We start from the raw sequence: 23,134 nt of genomic DNA, 5'->3' as shown, positions 1-23,134 counted from the left end.
CACAGGACAAGTAGCTTAAAACTCATGACACTATCTTTCTGGTTTAGGACAGGTTAATTCATGTAGCTGCATTGTCTTTCATCTGTAATATAAAGATTGCTATCTGCTTCGGTAGGGTATTGGGAGAATTAATTAGTGAAAGTTTGCAATGCCTTTTCGAGAGCCAAAAAAGTAGACTGTGCTGCAGACACATACTGGAGAAGACGCTGGCTTTGATGGAGCAGCATAGTCCCAGACATTCCCCAGCACCTTCTCCAGTAGCCCACGCCTCATCCATCCCTAAAGTATTCCAAGCAGCGCAGGGCATATGGATATGTCGGTGCTGTCAACACCAGCACTGACATGCCCTCAGCCTAGAGAGAAGCTGCTGTTTGCCTCTCAGTCACTGAGTGTCCATCACTCTCATACTCCTGTATGGATGGAGAGGAGAGCTGCCTGTAGCCCCACACAATCTGAGAGAGAGCGAGCGAGAGGGAGACCAGGGCAGGATGCTGCTCTTCAGGCATCACTAGGCATGGATCTGTGGAGAGACACCCCTCCGGGCAACAGCATCATGAAGTCTTTGGTCAGCCTTCACTGCCATACTATTGTTTGAGGGATAGTGAGAACTCGGCACCTGTGTTGTTCACCATTTTATGGGTGACAATGAAGCAGCTCCTCTAGATCAAAAGTGTCCTCCCAGCACTGGGCTTCTGCCTGTCAGCATCATTCTCTGCTGTACAGGAGTGGGCCCTGGTTCCAGAGGGGGTCTCTGGACCTCTGGCCCAGATGACTGTGTGGTCGCTGGCGGTGTGCATGTCAGATTGCTCCTGGTACTGAAGGGGTCAGAGCACCCAGTCTCCATAGTCGGCATCATGCAGCCTCTGCTCAGTGAGTGGGGCTTCCGAACCCTGACTCATTCCATGAGTGCAGCCCTTGGCATGACCCCCCACACCACTGTTAGCATCATTGGCATCTTTGCAGGGCACCCTATGGTCCCAGGCCCACTGACCATCTCATTGGTGCCCTTGGATTCCGTGGAGCTTTCCAGCATACCTACAAGTAATTCACTCGGTCACTGGGATGTCAGAGGCACCATCAGCAATCTACAAGCCACCTCCAGGGCTCAGAGGCAGCAAAGTTTGTTGCCCTGCAACCCAAGCATATTCCTCCTCTTCTGATGAGGCCATCATGGCACACCCCTCCTGTGGTCCCCTCGAATGATGCTAAGGCCCACCAGCACTTTTTAAGGAGAGTGGCCACAAACCTGGACCTCCCCCCAGGAGAGAGAGAGGAGCCTTTGGACTCACTCTTTGAGGTCTTGGGGCAGGCAGCTCTATCAAGAGTTATGTTGCCACTGCATGAATGGGTGGCTAAGATCATCAAGTGCCTGTGGCAAACCCTGTCCTCTGTTCCGCAAGTTTCAAAGGGGATGGAAAGAAAATGCTTAGTACCTGCAAAGGGGCACAAATATCTGTACACCCACCTGGCACCAAACTCCAAGGTAGTGGAATCAGTAAATGACAGCAGACGCCAGGCCAGCCTGCCCACGCCCCTAAGAATAAAGACTCAAAACATTTGGAGTTGTTTGGTTGCAAATTTTATTCACTGGCCAGTTTCATCTATTGGTGGCAAACCAACAAGCTCTCATTGCTTGTTACAGTTTGAATATGAGGCAGGGAATATCTGTTAGTCTGCATTCTTCATCTAAGTTGAAGTATTCTGCATGGTTTTAATACAATATTTCCAAATGAAACACTACATCGCTCAGTGAACTTGAATAAACTGCCCGAGCGTGCTAAAAAAGAGGAAGGTTCCTGAAAAGCCCAGAAAGAGAACTCTGCTGCCAGATCTCTGGCCTCCATGATCACCAGGAGGAGGGTCTCATGACTCCTTCTGTGGGGTTGTCTGTGGAGGTGCAGAACTCCATCCAGGACCTGTGATTTGATTGTGTGGCCCTGTTTGCACTAGAGACAGAGACTAAATTATGTGGGCTGAAGGACTCCCATGCCACTTTGAAGACCCTGGGCCTCTATGTCCTGGGGCCAGACAGGAAGAAATTTAAGCACCGGCTGCCTAAAACCGAAGGGTTCTTATCCCCAACATAAGCAACTGCTAGGGAAAAACTAGGCTTTCAGGAGGCAGTCGGGCCAACCTTCGGTGCAGTCTGTCTCCACACAGCTGAAACAGTCTGGTAAGTGCCCCTTTTGGGGTGCAACTGAGGGCGGCAAACCTGTCAAACCATATACTCCCCAGTTGTTTTCATTTTGCCTCCATTCCTTTCTCCCAGCCTGGAGGGCCATCACTATGGACTGCTGGGTTATAGCCACTGTGAAGCATGGCTATAACCTCCAGTTGGCTTCTACCCCATCTTGCCATCCTCACTTCTAATCCTTCTCCAGGGGCCCCTCTCATGGGCAGCTCCTCAAGCCAGAGGTGCTGGAGTTGCCACACGTTAGAGCAGTAGAGCTGCCGCCCCAGTACAAGAGGGGTTTCTATTCCCATTATTTTTTGATCCCAAAAGCCAAAGGCAGCCTTTGTCCCATCCTGGACTTTCAAGACCTTGCAGGTACCTGGTACGCCACAAGATCAATATGTTCCTGGCTTCTTTCTGTCATTCCCAGCCTGTATCTGTGGGATTGGCATGCAGCCCTCACAGATGTGTATTTTTGAGGGAGACAAGGTACCTCTGATTCATGGTATGTGTCAACCACTCACACTTGGCAATTCTGGCTTTTGGGTTAGCCCCGGCCCCAAATGTGTGAGTCTAGAGAAGTATGTATATATGTTAGTGTTAGAGAGCTGGTAATATGACTAAAGTGTGTGAGAGCTGAGCGTGTCCACGGTCTGTGTGAGGGAGCAGGGAGCTTCCCCATCTTGAGTTGCAGGAGTGTGCCCACTGTGTGCATTGTGGGGGGGTGACAGGTGTATGGTTAGTGTGCTTTTGAGGAGTGCAGGAGTGTGTGTGCAGAGTGGGAGTGTGCCTTCAATGTGTTCATGTGCATTCGCAGTGTCTAATGGTTGAGCTTATTGGTCAGGGACATGTGTGTCTTCAACCAGAGAGGCTTTAACAAGACTGACTTTAGGTCTTATGTTGAAAAGTACCATCACTGATCATGTAAATCTAATGAAGATGAGGACTAACAGCTTGATTCCACGAGGTGCAGAGTGTGTCATGAAAGGTGCTGAGCACCCTCAGTTTCCACTGAATGAGTACCCCTAAGGTTCTGATTGAGATTCAGTAATAGCCCTTATTTGGTATTCTCTGGTCAGCAATTAGTGATATTGTACCAGTGCTGACTGCTAAATATATACAAGGACCCACAAGGATCAGCTGAACTAGCAAATATTTTCTTCTGCTGCATATTCAGTTGGTCCAAGCCACATCTTGCCCCTATCTACATCTAGAACATGATGAGCTCCATCACTGTTGGCCACTGCTGCTGCTTTCAGAGGCAGGCAAGGTGTGAGTGCCTCACACGCAGTTCTCAGTATTTTGAGCAGTTTTTGAGAGGGAGAAGCAGAACCTCAGAAAGGGAGCTCCATCTTCAAATTCTCAGCCTAGAAAACCAGACTCCATGACCTGGCTGAGGATTTGAAGATGGGGAGAGCCTTTTCTAGAGTTCCAGAATCCTACATCTCTAAATCACAGTACTAAAGCTGCAGTTCATTCTTGCCTCTTGTGTACCATTCAGACTAGCCTGATCACCTGAGTGCCATACTGAAGAGTCATAGCTTATTATGGTCCCTTAATGCCTGGGTTGGAAATTTTGGACCTGGAGTGCTTCTCTTGTGAAGGAGAAACTTATCATTAGCCATGACTTTTTCATAACATTAAGGTTGTCTTTAAAGATTCTTAAGACAGTCCTGTGTAATTCTTGCAATAGAAGGTGTTGGGTTGGAATTGCATGGTTGAGGCTGGAGAAAGAGTTAAAAGCTGGAGAAACTGGTGTCTAATGTGAAGTCTGCTTCACTACAAGAGAAATCTCTGTTCTGACAGGCTTCTGCAATTTGACCATATTTAAAAAGGAAGAGGTAAAGAAACAACTGGAAAAATATGGTGTTGGAAAGCTAAAAGGAGAATGCTTGGCAGCATACTAACAGATGTGACTGATCAGTTTCAGAAAAGGAAAAATAAACAGAGAAAAGTGAAACATGAATAGCTCTGCTGCAATATAGAGCAGGTGCCCCAATTTAGCTTCCAGTTACAGTTAAGCCTCAAATTGCAGACTTCTATAATCCAGTAGACTCCTGCAGACTCAGTCAGGTGCCTTTGTAGAATCCATTTCAAGATGTCTAGAGAAGTGTCAGATAAAAGGTCTCAGAAGGGTAGCTGTGTTAGCCTGTAGAGTCACAAAAAAAAAAAAAAAGCAGCTCCGGAACACCTTAAAGACCAACAATTTTATTTATTAGGTAATGAACTTTTGTGTGCAAGACCCACTTTGTCAAATTCGGAGCAGGTATAAGAATCCAGAGTTTATATAGCGGGTGAGGGGAGAGGGAAAAAAGGCAGAAAAAAGGTGTGTTGTCACTTGTCACTGGAAGGACCTGTGGAAGAAGTAAATTAAGTGGGATAGGAGGGGAATTCCTTTAGTGTGAAGCCTGGAAACCCCTTACTTTGTCACTAGGCTCAGGTGGAGTCTCAAGCTTTGTCTACACTAGAGCATAAAGTCAATTTTAAGGGAGTTAGGTCAAACTTATAATCTACCTGTCTTCACTACAAACATCATTAGGTCAATTTTAAGGGATCCTAAGGTCAGCTTTTCTACTCCAGCTCTGTTATGAGGAGTAAAGCCAAATTCAAAACTATGAGGTCGACTTTATACTAATGTAGACACAGCATTATTTAATTCTATTTTATTGGCCTCCAGAAGCATTTCATAGTGCCCTCAGTGTGTCTGTTCTGAACGTCACTTTCACCTCTGCTGCTCTCTAGGGCTGTGTCTACACGTGCCCCAAACTTCGAAATGGCCACGCAAATGGCCATTTCGAAGTTTACTAATGAAGCGCTGAAATGCATATTCAGCGCTTCATTAGCATGCGGGCTGCCACGGCGCTTCGAAATTGACGTGCCTTGCCGGTGCGCGGCGCATCCAGACGGGGCTCATGGGAGCTGATGGGAATAAGGGGACTTCGAAGTAGGTGGGGTCCTTTCGAAAAGGAGCCCCGTCTGGATGCGCCGCGCAGCGGCAAGGCGCATCAATTTCGAAGCGCCGCGGCAGCCCGCATGCTAATGAAGCGCTGAATGTGCATTTCAGCGCTTCATTAGTAAACTTCGAAATGGCCATTTGCGTGGCCATTTCAAAGTTTGGGGCATATGTAGACGTAGCCTAGGTGAGCAGGAAGTCAGAATCACGAATCAACCCAGGTTCTATAGGGCTATCCCCCGCACCACAAGGCTGCTGGGCTCTGCAGCTGCCTGGCTGTCCGGCTGCCCTCCACACCAAATAGCTGCCGAGCTCTCTGGCTGCCCACCACCACCACCACCACGTGGCTGCCGGGTCAAAATGAAATTGAAATTAATCAAAATAACACTAACAAAATGAAGCATTTCAACAATATCAAAGAGCGATTTTTCAGTAGCTCCAAATTGAAACTTTCCAGATTTTTATTTCTGCATTTTGCATTTCTTGGGACTGGCCCGCTGTCCGTGTAACGGTGGGTGCCGGGGCAGGCTGTGGAAAAGTGGTGCAAAAATGAATTTGGCAGTTTCAACAGGAGTGGGGAGTGAGGGCAATGCAGTCTGGGATGATGACATTAGACACCCACAAACACTTTCCCATAACACACTGGCACAGAAACCCAGAATGCAATGGGGATGCAGGAGCTGAGGGATAGGTACCCACAATGCACTGCTGACACAGTTGAACTTTGCAAAGTTAATGGGGACACGCCATGTCAACTTGCTAAACGTGTGGACGCTCACCATTGACATTATAAAATACAGTAGCGTGAAGTTGACTTTAATAAATTCAGCTTTATTTCCTAGAGCAGACGCAGCCTTAGAAAGGTGGCTCTGGTGATGAGCATAGTATACAAACAGTGGTGTCCAATACGCTCCCTGTTCACCACATGTGGCGAACAGTGTACCGCAGTGTGGCGAAGTGCTGCTCAGGAGAGCCACACACGTGGGGCACCCCTTCAGCCGTTCCATGCACGTGCCCCACCACATGGTGGGACGCGCACATGGCAGCAGTGGCCAAGGAGCAGTGGCTCCAGCCGCATTCCAGCGTGGCTCATACAGCAACAGCTCCAGCCCAGGGCGGCTTCTGTGAGTACTCAGGGTGGGGGAAGCAGCACCTGACTGGGAGGTGGGGTGCCGGGTGGGGAGGAGAGGCTGTGGTGATCCCTTGCATTCCTTGTGGACACCACTGGCACACAAATGTGAAGTTTTGCTTTGCAGAATAATGGTGCATATATTTTTTCCTTTATCATCTGCCACACTGTGAGGAGTAGTTAAGACAGTGTCTGGAGATTAACACAATCCACTCACATTGGTGGTTTGGGTCATGGTAAGGTCAACATTTGGGTTCTACATGTCACCACAATTAAGAAAAAAAAAAAAAGAGGTCACCTGTGGGTTACAGGAAGCAGCTGAACCAAATAAACCAAAATAGTTTTCCTTTGGCCAGACCACTGTGCGCTGAAAAGAGTTTGTCTCATGAAAAATCTGCTTTTATACCTTTCTCTATCTTTATTTGGCAGTCCTTCCTTACACCTGTACCTGAATCTGGTTTGGGTTTTTTTTCCCCTTCTTCCAGAATTAGAAGTTAATCCTACGTTTACTAAACCCAGGGCCTATTTTAAGGGAAGAATTTAGACCAAGCCAAAGTCAACTAAAGTAATGCTTTGCATCTCAGTATGATAGTATTTAGGGTGGAGCACAACAGTTTTAACTGTGGCTTGACTCTGAGCTTTAAGCCTCCTTCAGCCTTTCTGTCTTCCACAGTTTAACTTACTCCTTTCCACTAATGTCTTCTCTCAGGATTAAAGATTTGAGGGCCATATTCTGCTCACCCTATTCATTCAACAGTCCCCATAAATTCACACTAGATGCATGCTGGTACTTTGAAGTTGAAAACTTCAGAGTTGCTGCGGGGGGGAATTTGCTTAATGAAGTGCTGCCTATTCATTAGTAAACTCCCAACACCCTAATTACCATCCTTCCTTCGAAGGAAGGTGGTAGTGTAGACAGGCTCTGAGTGTTTTGTGTTTTAAAGCAGGCCAGTTTTCATCCTGGAAGAAGACACTTCCTTTCACACATGCAGTATGATTTTCTTATGAGGAACAGTGGAAAATATGCTGGAGGATCCATTCTTGGAGCAGCTGAATGTTCGTTGCAGAATACTATTCCCAGCCAACTGGGGATAAAATTCACCTCAGTTGCATAACCATGTGATCACATCTTTCCATTGTTCAGTGTTACTAAGACATAAAGACTTCTCTTCCTCCTGGACTGCAATCGGTTTAGGGCTGTGCAACCTGTATGTGGTTAATTTGCATGAGTGGCAGGTTCACTAAAGTTTTAGATTTGATCCATTTGAACAAACTGGAGATACCTTGAATATGCTTCCTTCCCATAATTTTATATTCGGTAATTGGCTTGAAGTTTCTCATTACTGCAATCTTAAAAGGAATCCTTATTCCAAATGTTTAGGATTTTTTTTTGATAGCCACTAAGGACTTGATCCAGCTTTCTTTGCAAACCCCAGGCTCCTACTGAAGTTAGTGAGAAATTAACGTATGCAAGGAACGTGGCTTTGATCCTGGGTGGATAGATGTTATAAAAAGACATTTAATTGTAACTAACAAATCCCACTCTTAGAGCTTTTCTTCTGGCACCACCACAGATGCTGGAGCAAAAATGAAGATGTTTTGGCATGGTATATTTTATGTAGATTAGTGTTGCATTTTGACCAGCCAAAGCCATGGTATTTTTAGCTCTTTTCATAATATGGGATGAAAAATCAAGTTTGCCAAGCAGCAAAGAACAAAGTGGGTGGAGAGGGAGGGAGGAATTCATTCCAGCTTTAAGAAATGCAGTCTCAGAGGGAAAAGAAAATTGCTTAATAAAATAGATAGCAGATACTTCACTTTCAGTGCCATTGGAAATGAACTATCTCATGCTTGTTGTGCAAGGAATGCTGGAACAAGTCTTCGTATTTTTGAAGAGACAAGATGGGTGAGGTAATATCGTTTGTTGGACCAGCCACTGTTGCTGAAAGAAAACGCAAACAATAATTAATATATTAATGAAATAGACTTGTCTTATACCAGTATACAGTAAACTTTCATATTCAGCATTCAATTATCCAGAACTCTGAAATAACCAGAGTTTTAACTATAAGTTAAAGTTTAGTTACATTTTCTATCAGTAGAGTATAGTGAAAGTAAATACAAATAAATGCAGCGAATACAATGTAAGTTTACAGTGTACAGGACTAACGTGGTTGGTAAATAAAGTACTTTGCATACATTTTCGTTTGTTTCTTAATATACAATCTTATTTTTCTTTAGTGTTATGCACTGCTAGCTATACCTCTGTCTTAACCAGAATTTTCTGAATATCCAACAACCTCCCAGTCTCGGGGCTGCTGCATAAGAAAGAGTTGACTGTATCATAGATTGGCCTTGAGATCTGAATTTAATCCAGAAGTTCTTATAACAGGGTGATGCCGTATGTGAACACACTTATTCCAGTATAAGAGAGCTTTTCCCAGCTTAGTCTGTCACTTGCAAAGAGGTTTGAACTAAACAAAAAAGAAAAAAGCAACTCTTATTCTGGAATTCAATCAGAGGTAGTATATTACACCTTCAGCTCCTCTATTGGTGTATCTTATAGCCATTTAATTATATTAATATAAATGGTAAAACTTTCCCATGTAGACAAACCCTAAAATATCGATTGCATTATTATGGCAAAAGTTGTTAATGGCTTGTTCATTGTGGTTCATTGTTATAGGAGCACCCAAGTTGAAACATCCCATAAAGAGAACTAAAGATGTCAGGTGGTAACTGCAACTGAAGTATCAGTGAGTCAGAGAACCCTTCTTTGTTTGGCAGTTGGAACTCTGAAACTTAGGCCATATTACAACTCAAAATCTACACATCCCTCCTAGCTGTCCACCATTACTGACAGAAGCATGGAGCCTGCCTAGCTCTGCACTATTGCCATGAGCATTGTATGCATGGAACACATGATTCAGCTGTATTTTCAGAGCTGCAGAGTGGCTCACAGGGCACATGATGATTGCGTAGGGGCTCTATGGCTGTGGGACACAGAAACAGTCCAAGGCTGATGGCATTCACAGAGCAGCTGGAGGTGAGGGAGCCCTGGTTCTGGGCACAGGAAACAAGCACTGACTGTAGGGATCATATTGTTATGCAGGCTTGGGATTAAGGACTGTGGCTGCAGAACTTTCAGGTACTCAAGGCCACAGTTCTCAATCTATGTGCTAAATTCAGCCTAGCCTTTCACGGCAGGAACACCAAAATGAAAACCGCACTGACAGCTGAGACATGAATAGCAACTGCCCTGTGGAAACACAAGATTACTACTGATAAGTCATGAATCAGTTTGAGGTCAGAGAATTCGCCAAAGGCACTGTCATGCTAATGTGCAGGGTTATTAATTGTCTCCTGCAATTCAGGACTGTGACTCTGAGCAATGTGTGGAACATAAGGAATGGTTTTGTTGCAGTGGTGTTCCTGAACTACAGTGGGTCGATAGATGGCATGCGCATTCCTATTTTAGCACCAGACAACCTTGCAACCCAGTACATCAATAGAAAGGGCTATGTTTCTGTGGTCTTGTAAGGGAAAGAGGCCCCATCAAGAGCAGATCAAGGTCTCATCTGCTGCTAGCTGTTGACTTGTGGTTATATGGTGTCCTGCAGCAGTGGGACAGGACAAGAGCTACGGACTGAAACATATAAAGATGGGTGCAAAGCTATAGGGGTTTTTTCCCATCACCACTCTGCAGAAGTTAGTCTTGCCTGGCTGGGGAGGCAGGAGGAGGCCCAGAGCCCTGGCCTGGGTCCCTGCCTGTCTCCCCAGAATGGGTGGTACTGACTGCTCCTGAGTACTACACAAGAAAGCAAGTGGACAAGGGGGTCATACAATCAGCGCACTGCCCCAGAATCATGACTGCAGCCAAGTACACTGGATCCACTAGGCATCCTATGCAGCTCTTCACCTCAGTGAGTTTGCCTGTGTAAGTGTACGAGTGCCAGAGGGTGTGAGTGTGTGTGGGTGTGTGCTTGAAAGCTAGTTCCCCTTTTCCTTTAATCCACCAGTGGCATTTAATAAAATACATGTGAGTGTAACCCTGGGATCAGACCAGTGGCCCATCTAATCAGCCACTAGTTTCTGATGGGGCCAGTGCCAAGTGTTGCAGAGAGAGCTGAACAGAGCAGGGAAATTTCAAGCAATCCATCTCTTGTTACTCAGTCCCAGCTTCTAGCAATGAAAGGTTTAGGGACACCTACAGAGACTGATGATGTGCTCCTGTCCTTCCGAGCTAATGGTCATTGATGGGCCTGTCCTCAGGAACTTATCGAGCTCTTTTCAGCATCCTGCTGTAATTTGGGCCTTCACAACATCCCACTGCAAAAAGTTTCAGAGGTTGACTAGATATTGCATGTAGTATTACTTCCTATTCTTTATTTTAAACTTGCTGCATATTAATTTCCTGGGATGAGCCCTCATTCCTGTGTTATGTGACAAACACTTCCCTATTCACTTCCTTGACACCTATCATGATTTTATTACCCCCCCACCCCCTCCGCCACTCCTAGCTATTGATAGATGCAAGCCATGTGCACAGAGATGCCCAGTTTGACATCTGTTGCCAAACACACACATTTCTCTTTCTCTCTTCTACTTGCCCAGCAGCCCTACTTTGACTCTCATTCAGTACGTCCATTCATCTGCCATGGGCCCTTGGGTGCCTTTCAACCTCATAACTTAGTGAGGAGTAGCCTGCTGGAGGTTAAGGTAGACAGGTATCCTTTAGGATAAGTGACAAAAGTTGGGAGACAGTAGCTCAATCCCACTGATCCCTTATTTTAGGGCTCTGGCTGTCCCTAGCTCCCTAAATCTACCCTTCAGTCCCATACTGGCTCTGTCCTGCCTCCATCTGGTGTTCTGAGTTCTCCTATTCTCAGAGCATTTCATCTAACTTCCCAGCTGTTGCAACCACCTTTCGCATCAGTTTCCCAAACTTCTGAGCTAAGCATCCATTGCTTCCAGCTCACAACCTGCTCTATCCCTCCTTTTTCATGACTCTACACTATCCTATACTCCTTAGCTGTGTCTACACGTGCACGCTACTTCGAAGTAGCAGCACTAACTTCGAAATAGCGCCCATCGCGGCTACACGCGTCAGGCGCTATTTCGAAGTTAACTTCGACGTTAGGCGGCGAGACGTCGAAGTCGCTAACCTCATGAGGGGATCGGAATAGCGCCCTACTTCGACGTTCAACATCGAAGTAGGGCCCGTGTAGACGATCCGTGTCCCGCAACGTCGAAATTGTGGGGTCCTCCATGGCAGCCATCAGCTGGGGGGTTGAGAGATGCTGTCTCTCCAGCCCGTGTGGGGCTCTATGGTCACCGTGTGCAGCAGCCCTTAGCCCAGGGCTTCTGGCTGCTGCTGCTGCAGCGGGGGATTCATGCTGCATGCACAGGGTCTGCAACTCGTTGTCGGCTCTGTGTATCTTGTGCTGTTTAGTGCAAGTGTGTCTGGGAGGGGCCCTTTAAGGGAGCGGCTGGCTGTTGAGTCCGCCCTGTGACCCTGTCTGCAGCTGTGCCTGGCACCCTTATTTCGATGTGTGCTACTGTGGCGTGTAGACGTTCCCTCGCTGCGCCTATTTCGATGTGGTGCTGCACAACGTCGATGTTGAACATCGACGTTGCCAGCCCTGGAGGACATGTAGACGTTATTCATCGAAATAGCCTATTTCGATGTCGCCACATCGAAATAGGCTACTTCAATGTAGGCTTCACGTGTAGACGTAGCCCTTCAGTTTCCAAAGCCTCTGTTCTATGTAACTCTGGTTAAACTGTAGTACTTGATCTAAGTAAGGGTTGTGGAACAGAGATCTGTATAGTTAAAATGATTATAAAAGTCTACACTAACTTTATCTGTGTTACAATGTATATGTAAAGCATTAGCATGAGAATTGGAATGATATATAACAATGTCACTGTACTGCATATACTTGCTCCCTATGGGTATTCAATTCTATCTACTGAATTTCATGACAAAAATAGTTTCTACTTTTTTTTTTTTTAACTCTGCATATCTGGACTGGCAGTGTGCTGGGCCGAGTGAGAGTGGGGTTCCTTTCTAGCTTAGGCCTTAGCAGAATTGCTAACTAGATTCCACTTAAAAATCTTTCTGTGTAGTGGTGGATCAGTTATAAAGAGGCCTGTTTGTTACCATGTTGGTAATTAAAATAAAATAGGTATTAGGGTTTGTGAACTGATTAGATTTTGAATGGAACTCACTGTAAGAATAGTCAAATATAGAATCCCTTCCTCCTATGTCATATTATTGGAACAGAGGCATGTTTTGAATGCAGAGAAAGAAATTTGGTCTTGAAAAATCCAGGGTGGGATGTAGATGTCAATGTTTGCATATTCAGGGATGCCATGCTCTGGTTAGATCCCACATGAATGCTCTGTGCCCTAAAATTCAGGGATTACAGAGTCTTACTAGAGCACAGATGTTCAGACACTAGAATTTGATTTGGTTCAAATCTATTTACATATTTTTCTCTGTACCATATACATTCTGAAGGCAATAAATACCAAAAATTTTGAAATAAAACAGCGCTTCCTAATGGACTAACAAAATTCCCACACTTTGCACACACTCTTCTGTCCTCACTTCACATCAGCTTTTATAGTTGTGCTGCTGGCCCAATCTTCCATGGAGATTTTTTTTATGACCATTAAGAAACTTCATTTTCTGTAGCAGCAAAGAATCCTCAGGCTCTGAACAATGCTATAATGAAAAGCATCTTGCACAAAAGCATTAGCAGTCAAAGGGAAAAAGTGCAAGCCTGCTTTGTAAATTTTGGCTTTGTGGGGACACCAAATCGTAAATACGTGTTTCGGTGCTGTAAAGAATTAGTGCATTGAAAAAAATGCCTGTACATAACAGCAAATTGTACAGTTGGTGAGAAACTGTTAAATTGTCACATGTATATTAAATTGGCATTTTATAATTGTATTTGCTGATGCCACACTGTCATTTAATCCTATCTTGGCTAGTACTTTAATAAACACTGGAGAGTAGAAGTTTTAGAAAGCTGCTTTGGGTTTTCTCTTCCTAGAATACTGTAAAGAGTGGAGGATATGTGATTATGGTGGAATGCTTCATTAGAGATTAATCTGGAGTGAAAGGATCTCCACATTTTTATTGGCAAAAAGCTCTGGGACTCACCTGCTTTTTCTTCCCCCTTCTTGGTATGCAAAGAACAGTGAGCCTGAAATACTGCTGTAAAATGTGCCACTGAGTGTCCAGAAGAATTCCAGTCCAGTAGAAAATTCCCTTGTGTTCAGTAGCATGGTAATAGCTCTCCCGGCTCTTGTCTCTGAGTGAGAACACGATCCTGTGATCTCATTCTCAACTACTCTTAGGGATGTAGATGTGAATGTGGAGGCCTGAGCACCAGAGGAGGAAGCAGATCTGAAGATGAAGAATATCAGGTTTAGGTACAGGTGCCTCTGGAACTTACATTATCACAAATGATTTAAGAGGATTTAAGAAGCAGAAACTGCACCCATAAGTAAAAGGAAAGAAATGGAAACAGAGGACTAAAGTTAGCTCCTCCCTATTCCTGTTTTGGCACTTTATTGATTAGAGTTTCAGAATTGATCACTCAGCGCTCCTGTTGATGTCAGTCAGTAGGATGATCAGCATTTCTGACTGTTTCATATAGATGCCTAAACTTGAAATTAGGCACTTGTCAAGCATGGATGTGTAAAGTTAATTCTAGGAATATGTTCTTCAGGGAGGGGGAACTTATATTTTTAAATAAACCTTTGAAGACTGAAGTCTCTCTCCAGGATGTATTGGTACAACAGGAAGGAGAGCAGGAGTCTTGGACCTACTGAAATACTCAGAGTGGTTGAAACAGTGATGCAAATCCATGCTCTCAAGCACCATCGACTTGCCTACAGAGTGCAGGTGGGCCAGGTGCTATGCCCAGTGCACTTCACCTGGGCCACTGTGTTCTCCTTCCATGCAACAATATAAAGGAAGAAAAGTTTCCATCAGAAGTCCTCATACCTGGCCCCCAAGCACAGTGAAACTTGCTAGCTCTGATTTTATGTTTTGAACCACAGGAAAACTTAAAACAAAGCTCAAGTGATGTAGAACGTTGTGGACCAGAGCAGAAGGAAATTAATTCCTGTGAATTGAAATTAACAGGTGTCACAAAGCTCCACTCAGCAGTGAAAGACTGGCAAGTCTGGGCAGTGTTCATGTTCATGTTCAATTATTTTTTACAGCTCAGAATGTGAATGCTAGAATGTGAGTTTTGTTGCATACAGGAGGGACCCTATACCACGGGCTATGTTTAAACGGCATCCAGTATTGCTGACCGATTGCATTTACATGTCTGTCTACTGATACTGGCTGTACCTGGAAATCATGCACCCTCTCATAAAGGTGCCATTAATCATACTCATAATTTCTTTTCCTGCTATGGGGTAGATAGGACAAGCCTGTCTGAAAATCAGGACAATTTGTTTTTCAAAAAAAATGCTGTAATTGCTGCTGAACCCTGCAAATGGACACTCTGCTTTGCTTTGCTATCTTTCAGATTCCGACCTGAGCATGCGGACGCTCAGCACACCCAGTCCAGCGCTAATATGTCCGCAGAACTCTCACGGCTTCCAGAATGGCCGAGGATCTTCCACTTCTTCATCTTCTGTCACTGGGGAGACGGTTGCTATGGTCCATTCACCTCCTCCAACCCTCCTTACTCACCCTCTCATCCGGCTGGCATCCAGGCAGCAGAAGGAACAGGCCAACATAGACCGCCTCCCAGACCATTCCATGATCCAAGTTTTCTCCTTCCTGCCTACCAACCAGTTGTGCCGATGCGCACGAGTGTGTCGCCGCTGGTATAACCTGGCCTGGGACCCACGGCTTTGGCGGACTATACGCCTGACAGGCGAGACAATCAACGTAGACAGAGCTCTTAAAGTGCTGACCCGGAGGCTTTGTCAGGACACGCCAAACGTGTGTCTCATGTTGGAGACAGTAATTGTTAGTGGCTGCAGGCGGCTCACAGACAGAGGACTCTACACCATTGCCCAGTGCTGTCCAGAGCTGAGGAGGCTAGAGCTGTCGGGCTGTTACAACATCTCTAATGAGGCAGTCTTTGATGTCGTGTCGCTGTGTCCAAACTTGGAGCACCTGGATGTGTCAGGTGAGTGGAAGTCTTTAGATAATGTAGACTGGTTTGAGAGAGGCAGGGCAATTGTGTACAGAAGTGAAAACGGGAATATAAGGCGCAGAGGGGCAGGGCATAAACTGACCCTTACAGCCATGCTGAGAAGACAAGCCCCTCCTCTTTCCCTCCTGTCTCACCTGTATGCGTTTTCATACCCCTCGTCACATTGTATCAGCGTACTGGCTGTCTTTGTGCTGCAGGCATTGTCCCCACACGCCTCCCTCTGAAGGAGCTGGCACAGCTGGCCCACTGCAGTGGGGGTGCACACTGCACCCCCTTTATGAGTGGCTAGCACAGCAGCTGAGCTTTCTAGGAGCACAAAAGCTGTATAGACCTGTGTTAAGAGCAGTGACGTTTGAAAGGCCAGAACCCACAATGAGGGATACGTTTCGACATCCACTTTTGTTTGGGGGCTTGACAAGTGTGCCTGAGGCGGCACCTCAGCTCCTGTGTGCTGTTGCAGTGGTTTAGAACTGCAGAGGTGCCTGTGCTGGTCTCCCAGTCTGCTCTCTGGGTGCAGAAGGGTCTCATTAGAGGATCAGTCACAGGGAATTTTCTGTGGATTTTTCAGGACTTTAGTTGTAGTTCTGCGTACTGCTGCACAGACATACATGACTGCATAGAGAGCTGGGCAAGATGGGTGTAAAGTGCCACCCCCGCAGAATGGCGGTTCTCTCACTTTGCATAGAAGTAAACGATGGCACCAAGTTTGTGGCTGTGGAAAGTCTGGGTTAAAGCTGGTTTCTGAACCTTACTGCCCTTCTCCCAGCTGAAATCTGTAGCAGAGTGGCTTGGATGGGATTCTTTGCTCAGGACTTGACTCCCTATTGCCCTGCACATTGTGCAGTCATTTACGCTGCTGCTGCTGGGTCAGAACAGTAGTGTGTTTGGCTCACTTCGCAAATGGTTGGGGACAGCAACAAATCAGATTCATGCAATCTAATGGCAATGACTGCGGAAAGCCACGCCTCCTTTGCGGGCACTGAACTGTAGTCTCATAAACTGGTAGAGCAGAGAGAACTTTATCATTAAAAGAGGCAAATATTAAAACTAAGAAACAGCAACACAGTCTGTTCCACACCTCACCCCCCACCCATCCCTGCTACAGTGAGGCACAGGAGCTGCAGCAATGGCAGGGAAAATTTCCCCTGCACAGGAGTTGTCTAGACCGGCTGCGTGCTGCTTCATGCAATCCGCAGGCTCAAGATCTTAGCTGCAAAATACAAATCCACATAAAAGCTGTTCCAGTGTTGAGGGTGTCTGGATCCAAAAGTTGGGCTTCCATCCATTATGTAGGTGAAAGGGTTCTGTGTAATTTGGAGCTAGATTTCACTAAGGTTCATGTATATTTTTAATCCACACAACACCAGAGACTAGCCAGAGAAACGCTGTACTATACAGTGGTTAGGCATGTCTGAGGACAGGTCTGCTCTTAAAACACGGCACTTGTGAAACTGTGGCAGTGTAGCACTTTGCTGAAGATGTCGCTATGCCAATGGGCAAGCTTCTCCTGTCAGTATAATTTATCCACTTTCATGAGAGGAATTAGCTATGTCGATGGGAGTTTAAATTCGTAACTTGGCTAGACACCAAAAATCATGGACTGAATAGATTTATGGGCCATTACAACAATCTGTAACCCACTACTGACCCTCCAGCTGCTTTCCCCCTTCATTTCCACTTTATGACTAGAAGGGTGTTAATGGCCTTCTTCACCTTGAACAGTCCCTTGAAATGCGTTACCTGCTTATGCTAAACCATCATTTCCCCATGGTGTTTTAAGCTGTGATACTCTGAATAAGTTTCCAGGCCCTGAAGAAGAGCTCTGTGCAAGCTGGAAAGCTTGTCTCTCTCCCCCCACAGAAGCTGGTTCACTAAAAGATATTACCGCACCTACATTGTCTCTCTCTGCTGTGTCCATCAGGGTGAACAATGTGCGTAAGATCCCCTACCACAATGGAATTAGAAATAGAAAATGTGGCAGAGCAGGTTGCTTTGTGTTTCATTTAAGCATTCATCTACAGAGCTAAGGTCCTTAACACTCAGCCCTGGATTATTGTGCGTGAGACCCAGGAAAAGGAATGAACTAGGAAAGTCTTTTCCGCCTCCCCCGAGTCCACAAAAGTAAACACGGGCATTGCTCTGAGGCCTGTGCCCCTTCACTTGCAACTAACTTCAGTGGAAAATATTAAATATATGGAGGTACACATCTCATAGAGCTGGAAGGGACCTTGGGAGGTCATCACGTCCAGTCCTCTGCCCTCTTAGCAGGCCAGTGTGCAAACCACTGAGCTACCCCTCCCTCTGAAACTGAAGGTCATCAAAGCAGAATTAGGATCATTGATTTCCATTTGATTTTTAACTCTCACCATGGTTGGCTGGTCACCCAGCCCCTCCCCTTCTACCTGAGGCCCCACCTCTCCCATCCTCTCCCCTTACCTCTGCACGAGCCCAGGCACACTCACTGTGGCCCCCAGTGCCAGGCAGCAGAGTTCTCAGTCCTGGTGCTCCAGGCGACTGGGAAGCACGGCCACAGTGCTCCCAGTCCTGGTGCTCCCAGAAGCAGGGCGGTGCAGCCACAGCCTTCCCAGGGCTCTGAGTGGCCAGGCCTAGGGCTCTGCGTGGGCAGTATGACCCCAGCACCACAGATTCTGAGTCCCTGATATGAAGGTTTGGAAGCAGAATGTGGGTATGGCCACTGCAGACTATTTGGGGGGGCACAGCATTTCCACACCTACAATAATGGCCGCCCACAACTCTCGCAGCAGTCTGAGTTCAGAATCAGACCTGGTGGATCTTTTGCTAGAGAAATAACTTTAGGGGTTGCCAGAATACCACAGGCACTGAAAAATAAACTGGATTTTAAAAAGCTTTCTGAGCAATACACTGCAACTTTATTTTTATAGCATCTTCTTACATGCTGTGAATAATAGTGGGCATAGTTAAAATCAAAAGCAGAATGAAAGGAAAACTAATGTCTAAGCAAATCGGAAGGGACAGTTTCTTACTAAATTTAAAAACTGATGGCCTGTTCCAGATGCCCACAGTTAGATGATTTTTTGTGGTATTTGAAGAAGTGACATTGACAAAGAAGCTGGAAGAGACTGATGCCAAATCAGTCTAAGAAGTGGGGAGGAGGTTGACTTACAGCAAAATTTGGTCTCTTCTCTTTCTTTATTTCCATCATTACAAAACTAGAGTAACTTCACTGGTGTAGGTGAACTTACATTAAAACAACCAAGGGCTGGTCTACGCTACTCGGGTAGATTGATCTAATTTGTGCAACTTCAGCTACATGAATAATATAGCTGAAGCTGACTTACTTAGATCTGCAGTGGCATGATGCTTTCCTATTGACTCTTCTTGTGCTTCTACTTCTGGTGGAATACCAGAGTTGATCTGAGAGTGGTCAATTTATCAAGGCTGTCCTAGATTTGATAAATCAAACGCCACTGGATCAGTTACTGCCCTGTTGATCTTGCCAGTATTGGAGATATGCCCTCAGAGTAAAATTTAGACCAAGTTCTAGGAGTTCAGATGAAATAAGCACATGAAGCATGGTAATAATATTTAATAGCAATACAAGTAAGTGGTTTTTTTTAACTCTGTGATTTCTAGACATAGTTACAAGCAAACTTGTGTAATATAATAATCATCTTTGCATTCTCTCTGAAGATTATATCCAGTGCCCATTCTATTATTAAATGCTTATTGTAATCATAAAATTGTACATTATCCGGGGAACATCCACAAAATAAAAATGTGAGGAAATCTTATGTTTAGGAGGTTTCATGGTAATTGTGTAAGTATCATCCCTTACAAACCTTGCCACTCATGCTCTTTAAAACACGCCTTCATATGTTTTTGATGGTCACTAGATCAAATGACAAGTGACACTTTATTTTTTTCAGCTTGCTTAAAAGCTCACAGTAGGATTACAGCAATAATCTGCTGAACCTGATTTCTATCCATTACAAATTTAGCTGTACTGGTGAAGAAGCAGCTGACTATTAGCCTACGCTCCACCAGACATTGCTCTGGAAACTTTTTGTGGACTCACATTAAAATAACTAGAGTTGGCAACACTAAATCCTAGGGAGCCAGACCAGCTCTCTCCACTCTTCTACCTTTCAACAAACATTTCTCGGCCTCTTATGAGGAAGACGTGTCTGCAACCCAGCAACAGAATGTGTATGTAACTGAAATGCTGTGGGAGAAAAGCGTGATACTGATATAAAATATCATTAAACACTAGTTTCTATGTATGTATTTTGTAAGGATTGCTACTTCAGGGCACACTCCCACTCCATGACATAAAAATCAAATGCATGTTCACATGACAATTAAAATATAGATCAACGGGGTTAAAAATGGATCATCCAAACACTGGGTGTAACTCAACTAAGACTGATGCCCAAATATAGCTATTAATAGTAGCTGTTGGGTTAAAAGGAAATGTTGATGATCTGACGGTTTAAAAAAAAAAACTCTTCATCCAGGCCTCTTTTAGTAATTTAAAGCAAGTAGTCTACATTTCTGTCACAGTGACCACCTCCTTTACTTATTTTCATTAATAACTGGACATTTATCCCTAGGAAATTTCAATGTCATTTCAGGTTGAACCTCTCTAGTCCAGCATCCTTGGGACCTGACTGGTGCTGAATGAGAGAATTTGCCAGACCACAAGAGGTCAATATTTTCTCACACATTACCAATCCTTCCAATGCTTACTGGGCTCTTAGAAAACATTGGCCGTGTCTACACTAGTCAAAAACTTCAAAATGGCCACGTAAATGGCCATTTCGAAGTTTACTAATGAAGCGCTGAAATACATATTCAGCGCCCCATTAGCACGCGGGCAGCCGCAGCACTTCGAAATTGACGCGGCTCGTCCAGACGGGGCTCCTTTTCGAAAGGACCCTGGCTACTTCGAAGTCCCCTATGAGCAGATGGGAATAAGGGGACTTCGAAGTAGGCGGGGTCCTTTCGAAAAGGAGCCCCGTCTGGGCGAGCTGCGTTAATTTCGAAGTGCCGCGGCCGCCCGCGTGCTAATGAGGCGCTGAATATGTATTTCAGCACTTCATTAGTAAACTTCGAAATGGCCATTTACGTGACCATTTCGAAGTTTTTGGCTAGTGTAGACGTAGCCCTTTAGGGGTAAATTACAGCTAAATGATATCCCAGAACACTGAGAGCCTGGACTGATGGCTCTAATCTAAATGAACTGTATGGGACCACAAGAAACTTGGGCACACCCATGGTAAGGAGTCATCTGGGTAACTAATATTGTGCCAGATTCTAGATGTTGCCAGTTGAGAGAGTTCTGGACTAGAGAGGTTCAGCCTGTAGTTGTTGCAGGTAATGTGTTGCCTAGACAGGTGGTGGATTCTCCATCCCTAGAGATTTTCAAGTCCTGGCTGAGATGACTTAGTTGGGGTTGATCCTGCTTGAAGCAGGGGGCTGGATTAGATGACCTCCTGAGGTCGCTTCCAGCCCTATGATTCTATGATTAAATGATCAGTTCAGGCAGCTGTTTCTGGGTCCTGTCTGAAACCAGAGCTACTATGGAGGTGCTCTGTGAGGAGTTATGGGAAAAGGGAAACATACTTGCACGTGTCATGGTTACATGGGAGGAAATAAGAGATTCATCTTGTGACATCCTGGAGATCCTCTGACCTGCCTTACTTAATGCTCCAGTAAAGGAGCCAATAAAATTATTTTTTATTAGCAGCTAGACACTGCATTACACATTCTTGGAAAAAACGTGACCTCCTCAGCCTCCTGTGGAATTTTGGAATAGCAAAGGGTGGATTGCCCTTTAAATGTAAAAGCTTTCACACTATGTGCACAAGAGAAGTGCCAAAAAGAGGACAGGTATTTACAAATTTAGACCCCCTCTTTAATGTACTCAGGAAAGGAGCCAGCAAGGCAGACTCTTGAGCCAGGTTATGTAAGTATTAACCCACTTCTAGGTAAGTAATATACAATATAGTGTGTTAATATGTTACCATAACTTTGCTTTAATAAATGGCATTAATCAGGCGTCAAGGAGAAGCCTTCATAACACTGATGTTTACTTGATCTTGACACCACTGAATCAAGGGGAACAGTCTAGTTAAATTCAGGGAGGTGAAATGCATCCAGCTAAACAAATCAAAGGCAGCCTGATAGGACTGGACCTACAGTGTTTAACTGTGTAGTGTCTGGTGAAAGCGCAGCACTGCCCTTAACTGGAGAGAATGTCAGATCTGCTCTCATGTGCATCTCCAGGGTTGGGTGAGATTCCCAGATCTGGGTAATAAGGAGGTTAAGGTTCATGTACTGTTCAGGTGCCCTTAAAAAGACTTGTCATCCCTAAGAATCAGCACAGTCCTTCCAGCTGTTTCTCATTTCTCTTTACATCCATTTCAGTCAGGACTGGGTCTCTTGCCAATCGTCTCAGGGACTGGTAGCCCCCTACCCAATATTTGGGCCATCAGGAAACTCCTCCTCCTCCTCCTCTGAGTCTCTGGGGGCGAGGATCACAAGAAAAAGGCACCCTGATCCAGATCAGTCATGTGGGACTTTGGGCAGAAGTCAGGGCTTAGGGAGGAGAAGGGATTAGCATGTATAGGGTTTGTAGCTGACACCCCAAAGTTTGGAGGGGGAGATTGGGCAGTACATATGGTAGCTCTGTGGGCAAGGGGACCCTTGGACCAGCCAGAAGGGGTCTGGCTGGGGCAAGACAAACCTCAGCACCACTGGAACACGCTGGTTCCCCCACCCTCCGGACAGCCTTCCGAGCTGCCTGGAATGCAGTGATTTAAAGGGCCTGGGGCTCCTGCAATTAGTGCCAGTGGCCAGGAGCCTTGAGCCCCTCTGTATCAGGCTCTGGGGCAACTGCCCCCCACAGTGGTGGGTCTGCTTTCCGAATGTTTAGTTGAGCCTGTGCCTTTGTTCTTGAGGCAGTTCTTTGGTACCAGTAGGGTATCCATGTTTGTAATGTCCAAAAGAAGCATCCCTATTAACTTTCAGAGTTTTCCCACAACATAAATTCTGTAACTCTCAACAGCCACTCCTTTAGCAGACCTCAGCTAACTCCAGGAGCCTGACCGCAAACTGTTCTCTCACATATGCTGGCCAAGGTTCTTTCAATCCATTTGAAAGCTTCTCCTGCCTTTTAAATTACATTTTCTCTGTGGAAAAATCTTGCTGTATAAGGGTTTGTTTTTATGGTTTTATTATGTGGGGCAGTAAAATGGTTACAAACCCAGAAAAATGTCTCTTCTTGTTTTAAAAAAAAAAAAAAAAAAAGTTATATGACCAGTGTGCACTCACTTCTTCTGACAGAGCCAGTCTGAACTCCCTTCCCATCAAATACAGTATGCTGCATAACAAGGACATGCTGTCACAATAGCCATTGCTTGGTTACATACAGTAAATCCAGTCCTGTGGGGAGACTTGCAACCTTTCATTTTCATTCCAGATATGCATTAGACATTGGTGTGCAGGGCCATCTCTAGGGTAGGTGCAAGGCCTGGGGCAACTTCCCCCAGTGTTCCAGGTGTGGGGCCCAGGGCATTCCCCCTTCACAGGTCCTGCCCTGCTACAGTTTCCCCCAAGCCTCACTCCTGCCCCACCTGAGCAGTGTAAGCAGGGAGGGGAGGGTTACACAGGACAGCAGCAGCAGTCGCCCTCTGCGCTCACTG

General features: G+C 45.4%; 1 protein-coding gene across 3 annotated transcripts in view; it reads left to right on the top strand.

Annotated features, from left to right (window-relative positions):
- The window catches only part of FBXL7 (F-box and leucine rich repeat protein 7), a 276,063-nt gene that overhangs the window by 239,606 nt on the left and 13,323 nt on the right, over positions 1-23,134 (top strand). For all 3 annotated transcript variants that reach the window (XM_074987827.1, XM_074987828.1, XM_074987829.1), the window contains exon 3: positions 14,811-15,422. In XM_074987827.1, coding sequence (XP_074843928.1) covers positions 14,811-15,422 — 612 coding nt within the window. The remainder of the gene's footprint in view (positions 1-14,810; positions 15,423-23,134) is intronic.

The sequence above is a fragment of the Carettochelys insculpta genome, chromosome 2, assembly GCF_033958435.1.
Source record: "Carettochelys insculpta isolate YL-2023 chromosome 2, ASM3395843v1, whole genome shotgun sequence".
NCBI lineage: Eukaryota > Metazoa > Chordata > Testudines > Carettochelyidae > Carettochelys > Carettochelys insculpta.
This window is presented reverse-complemented; position numbering and strand designations above follow the sequence as displayed.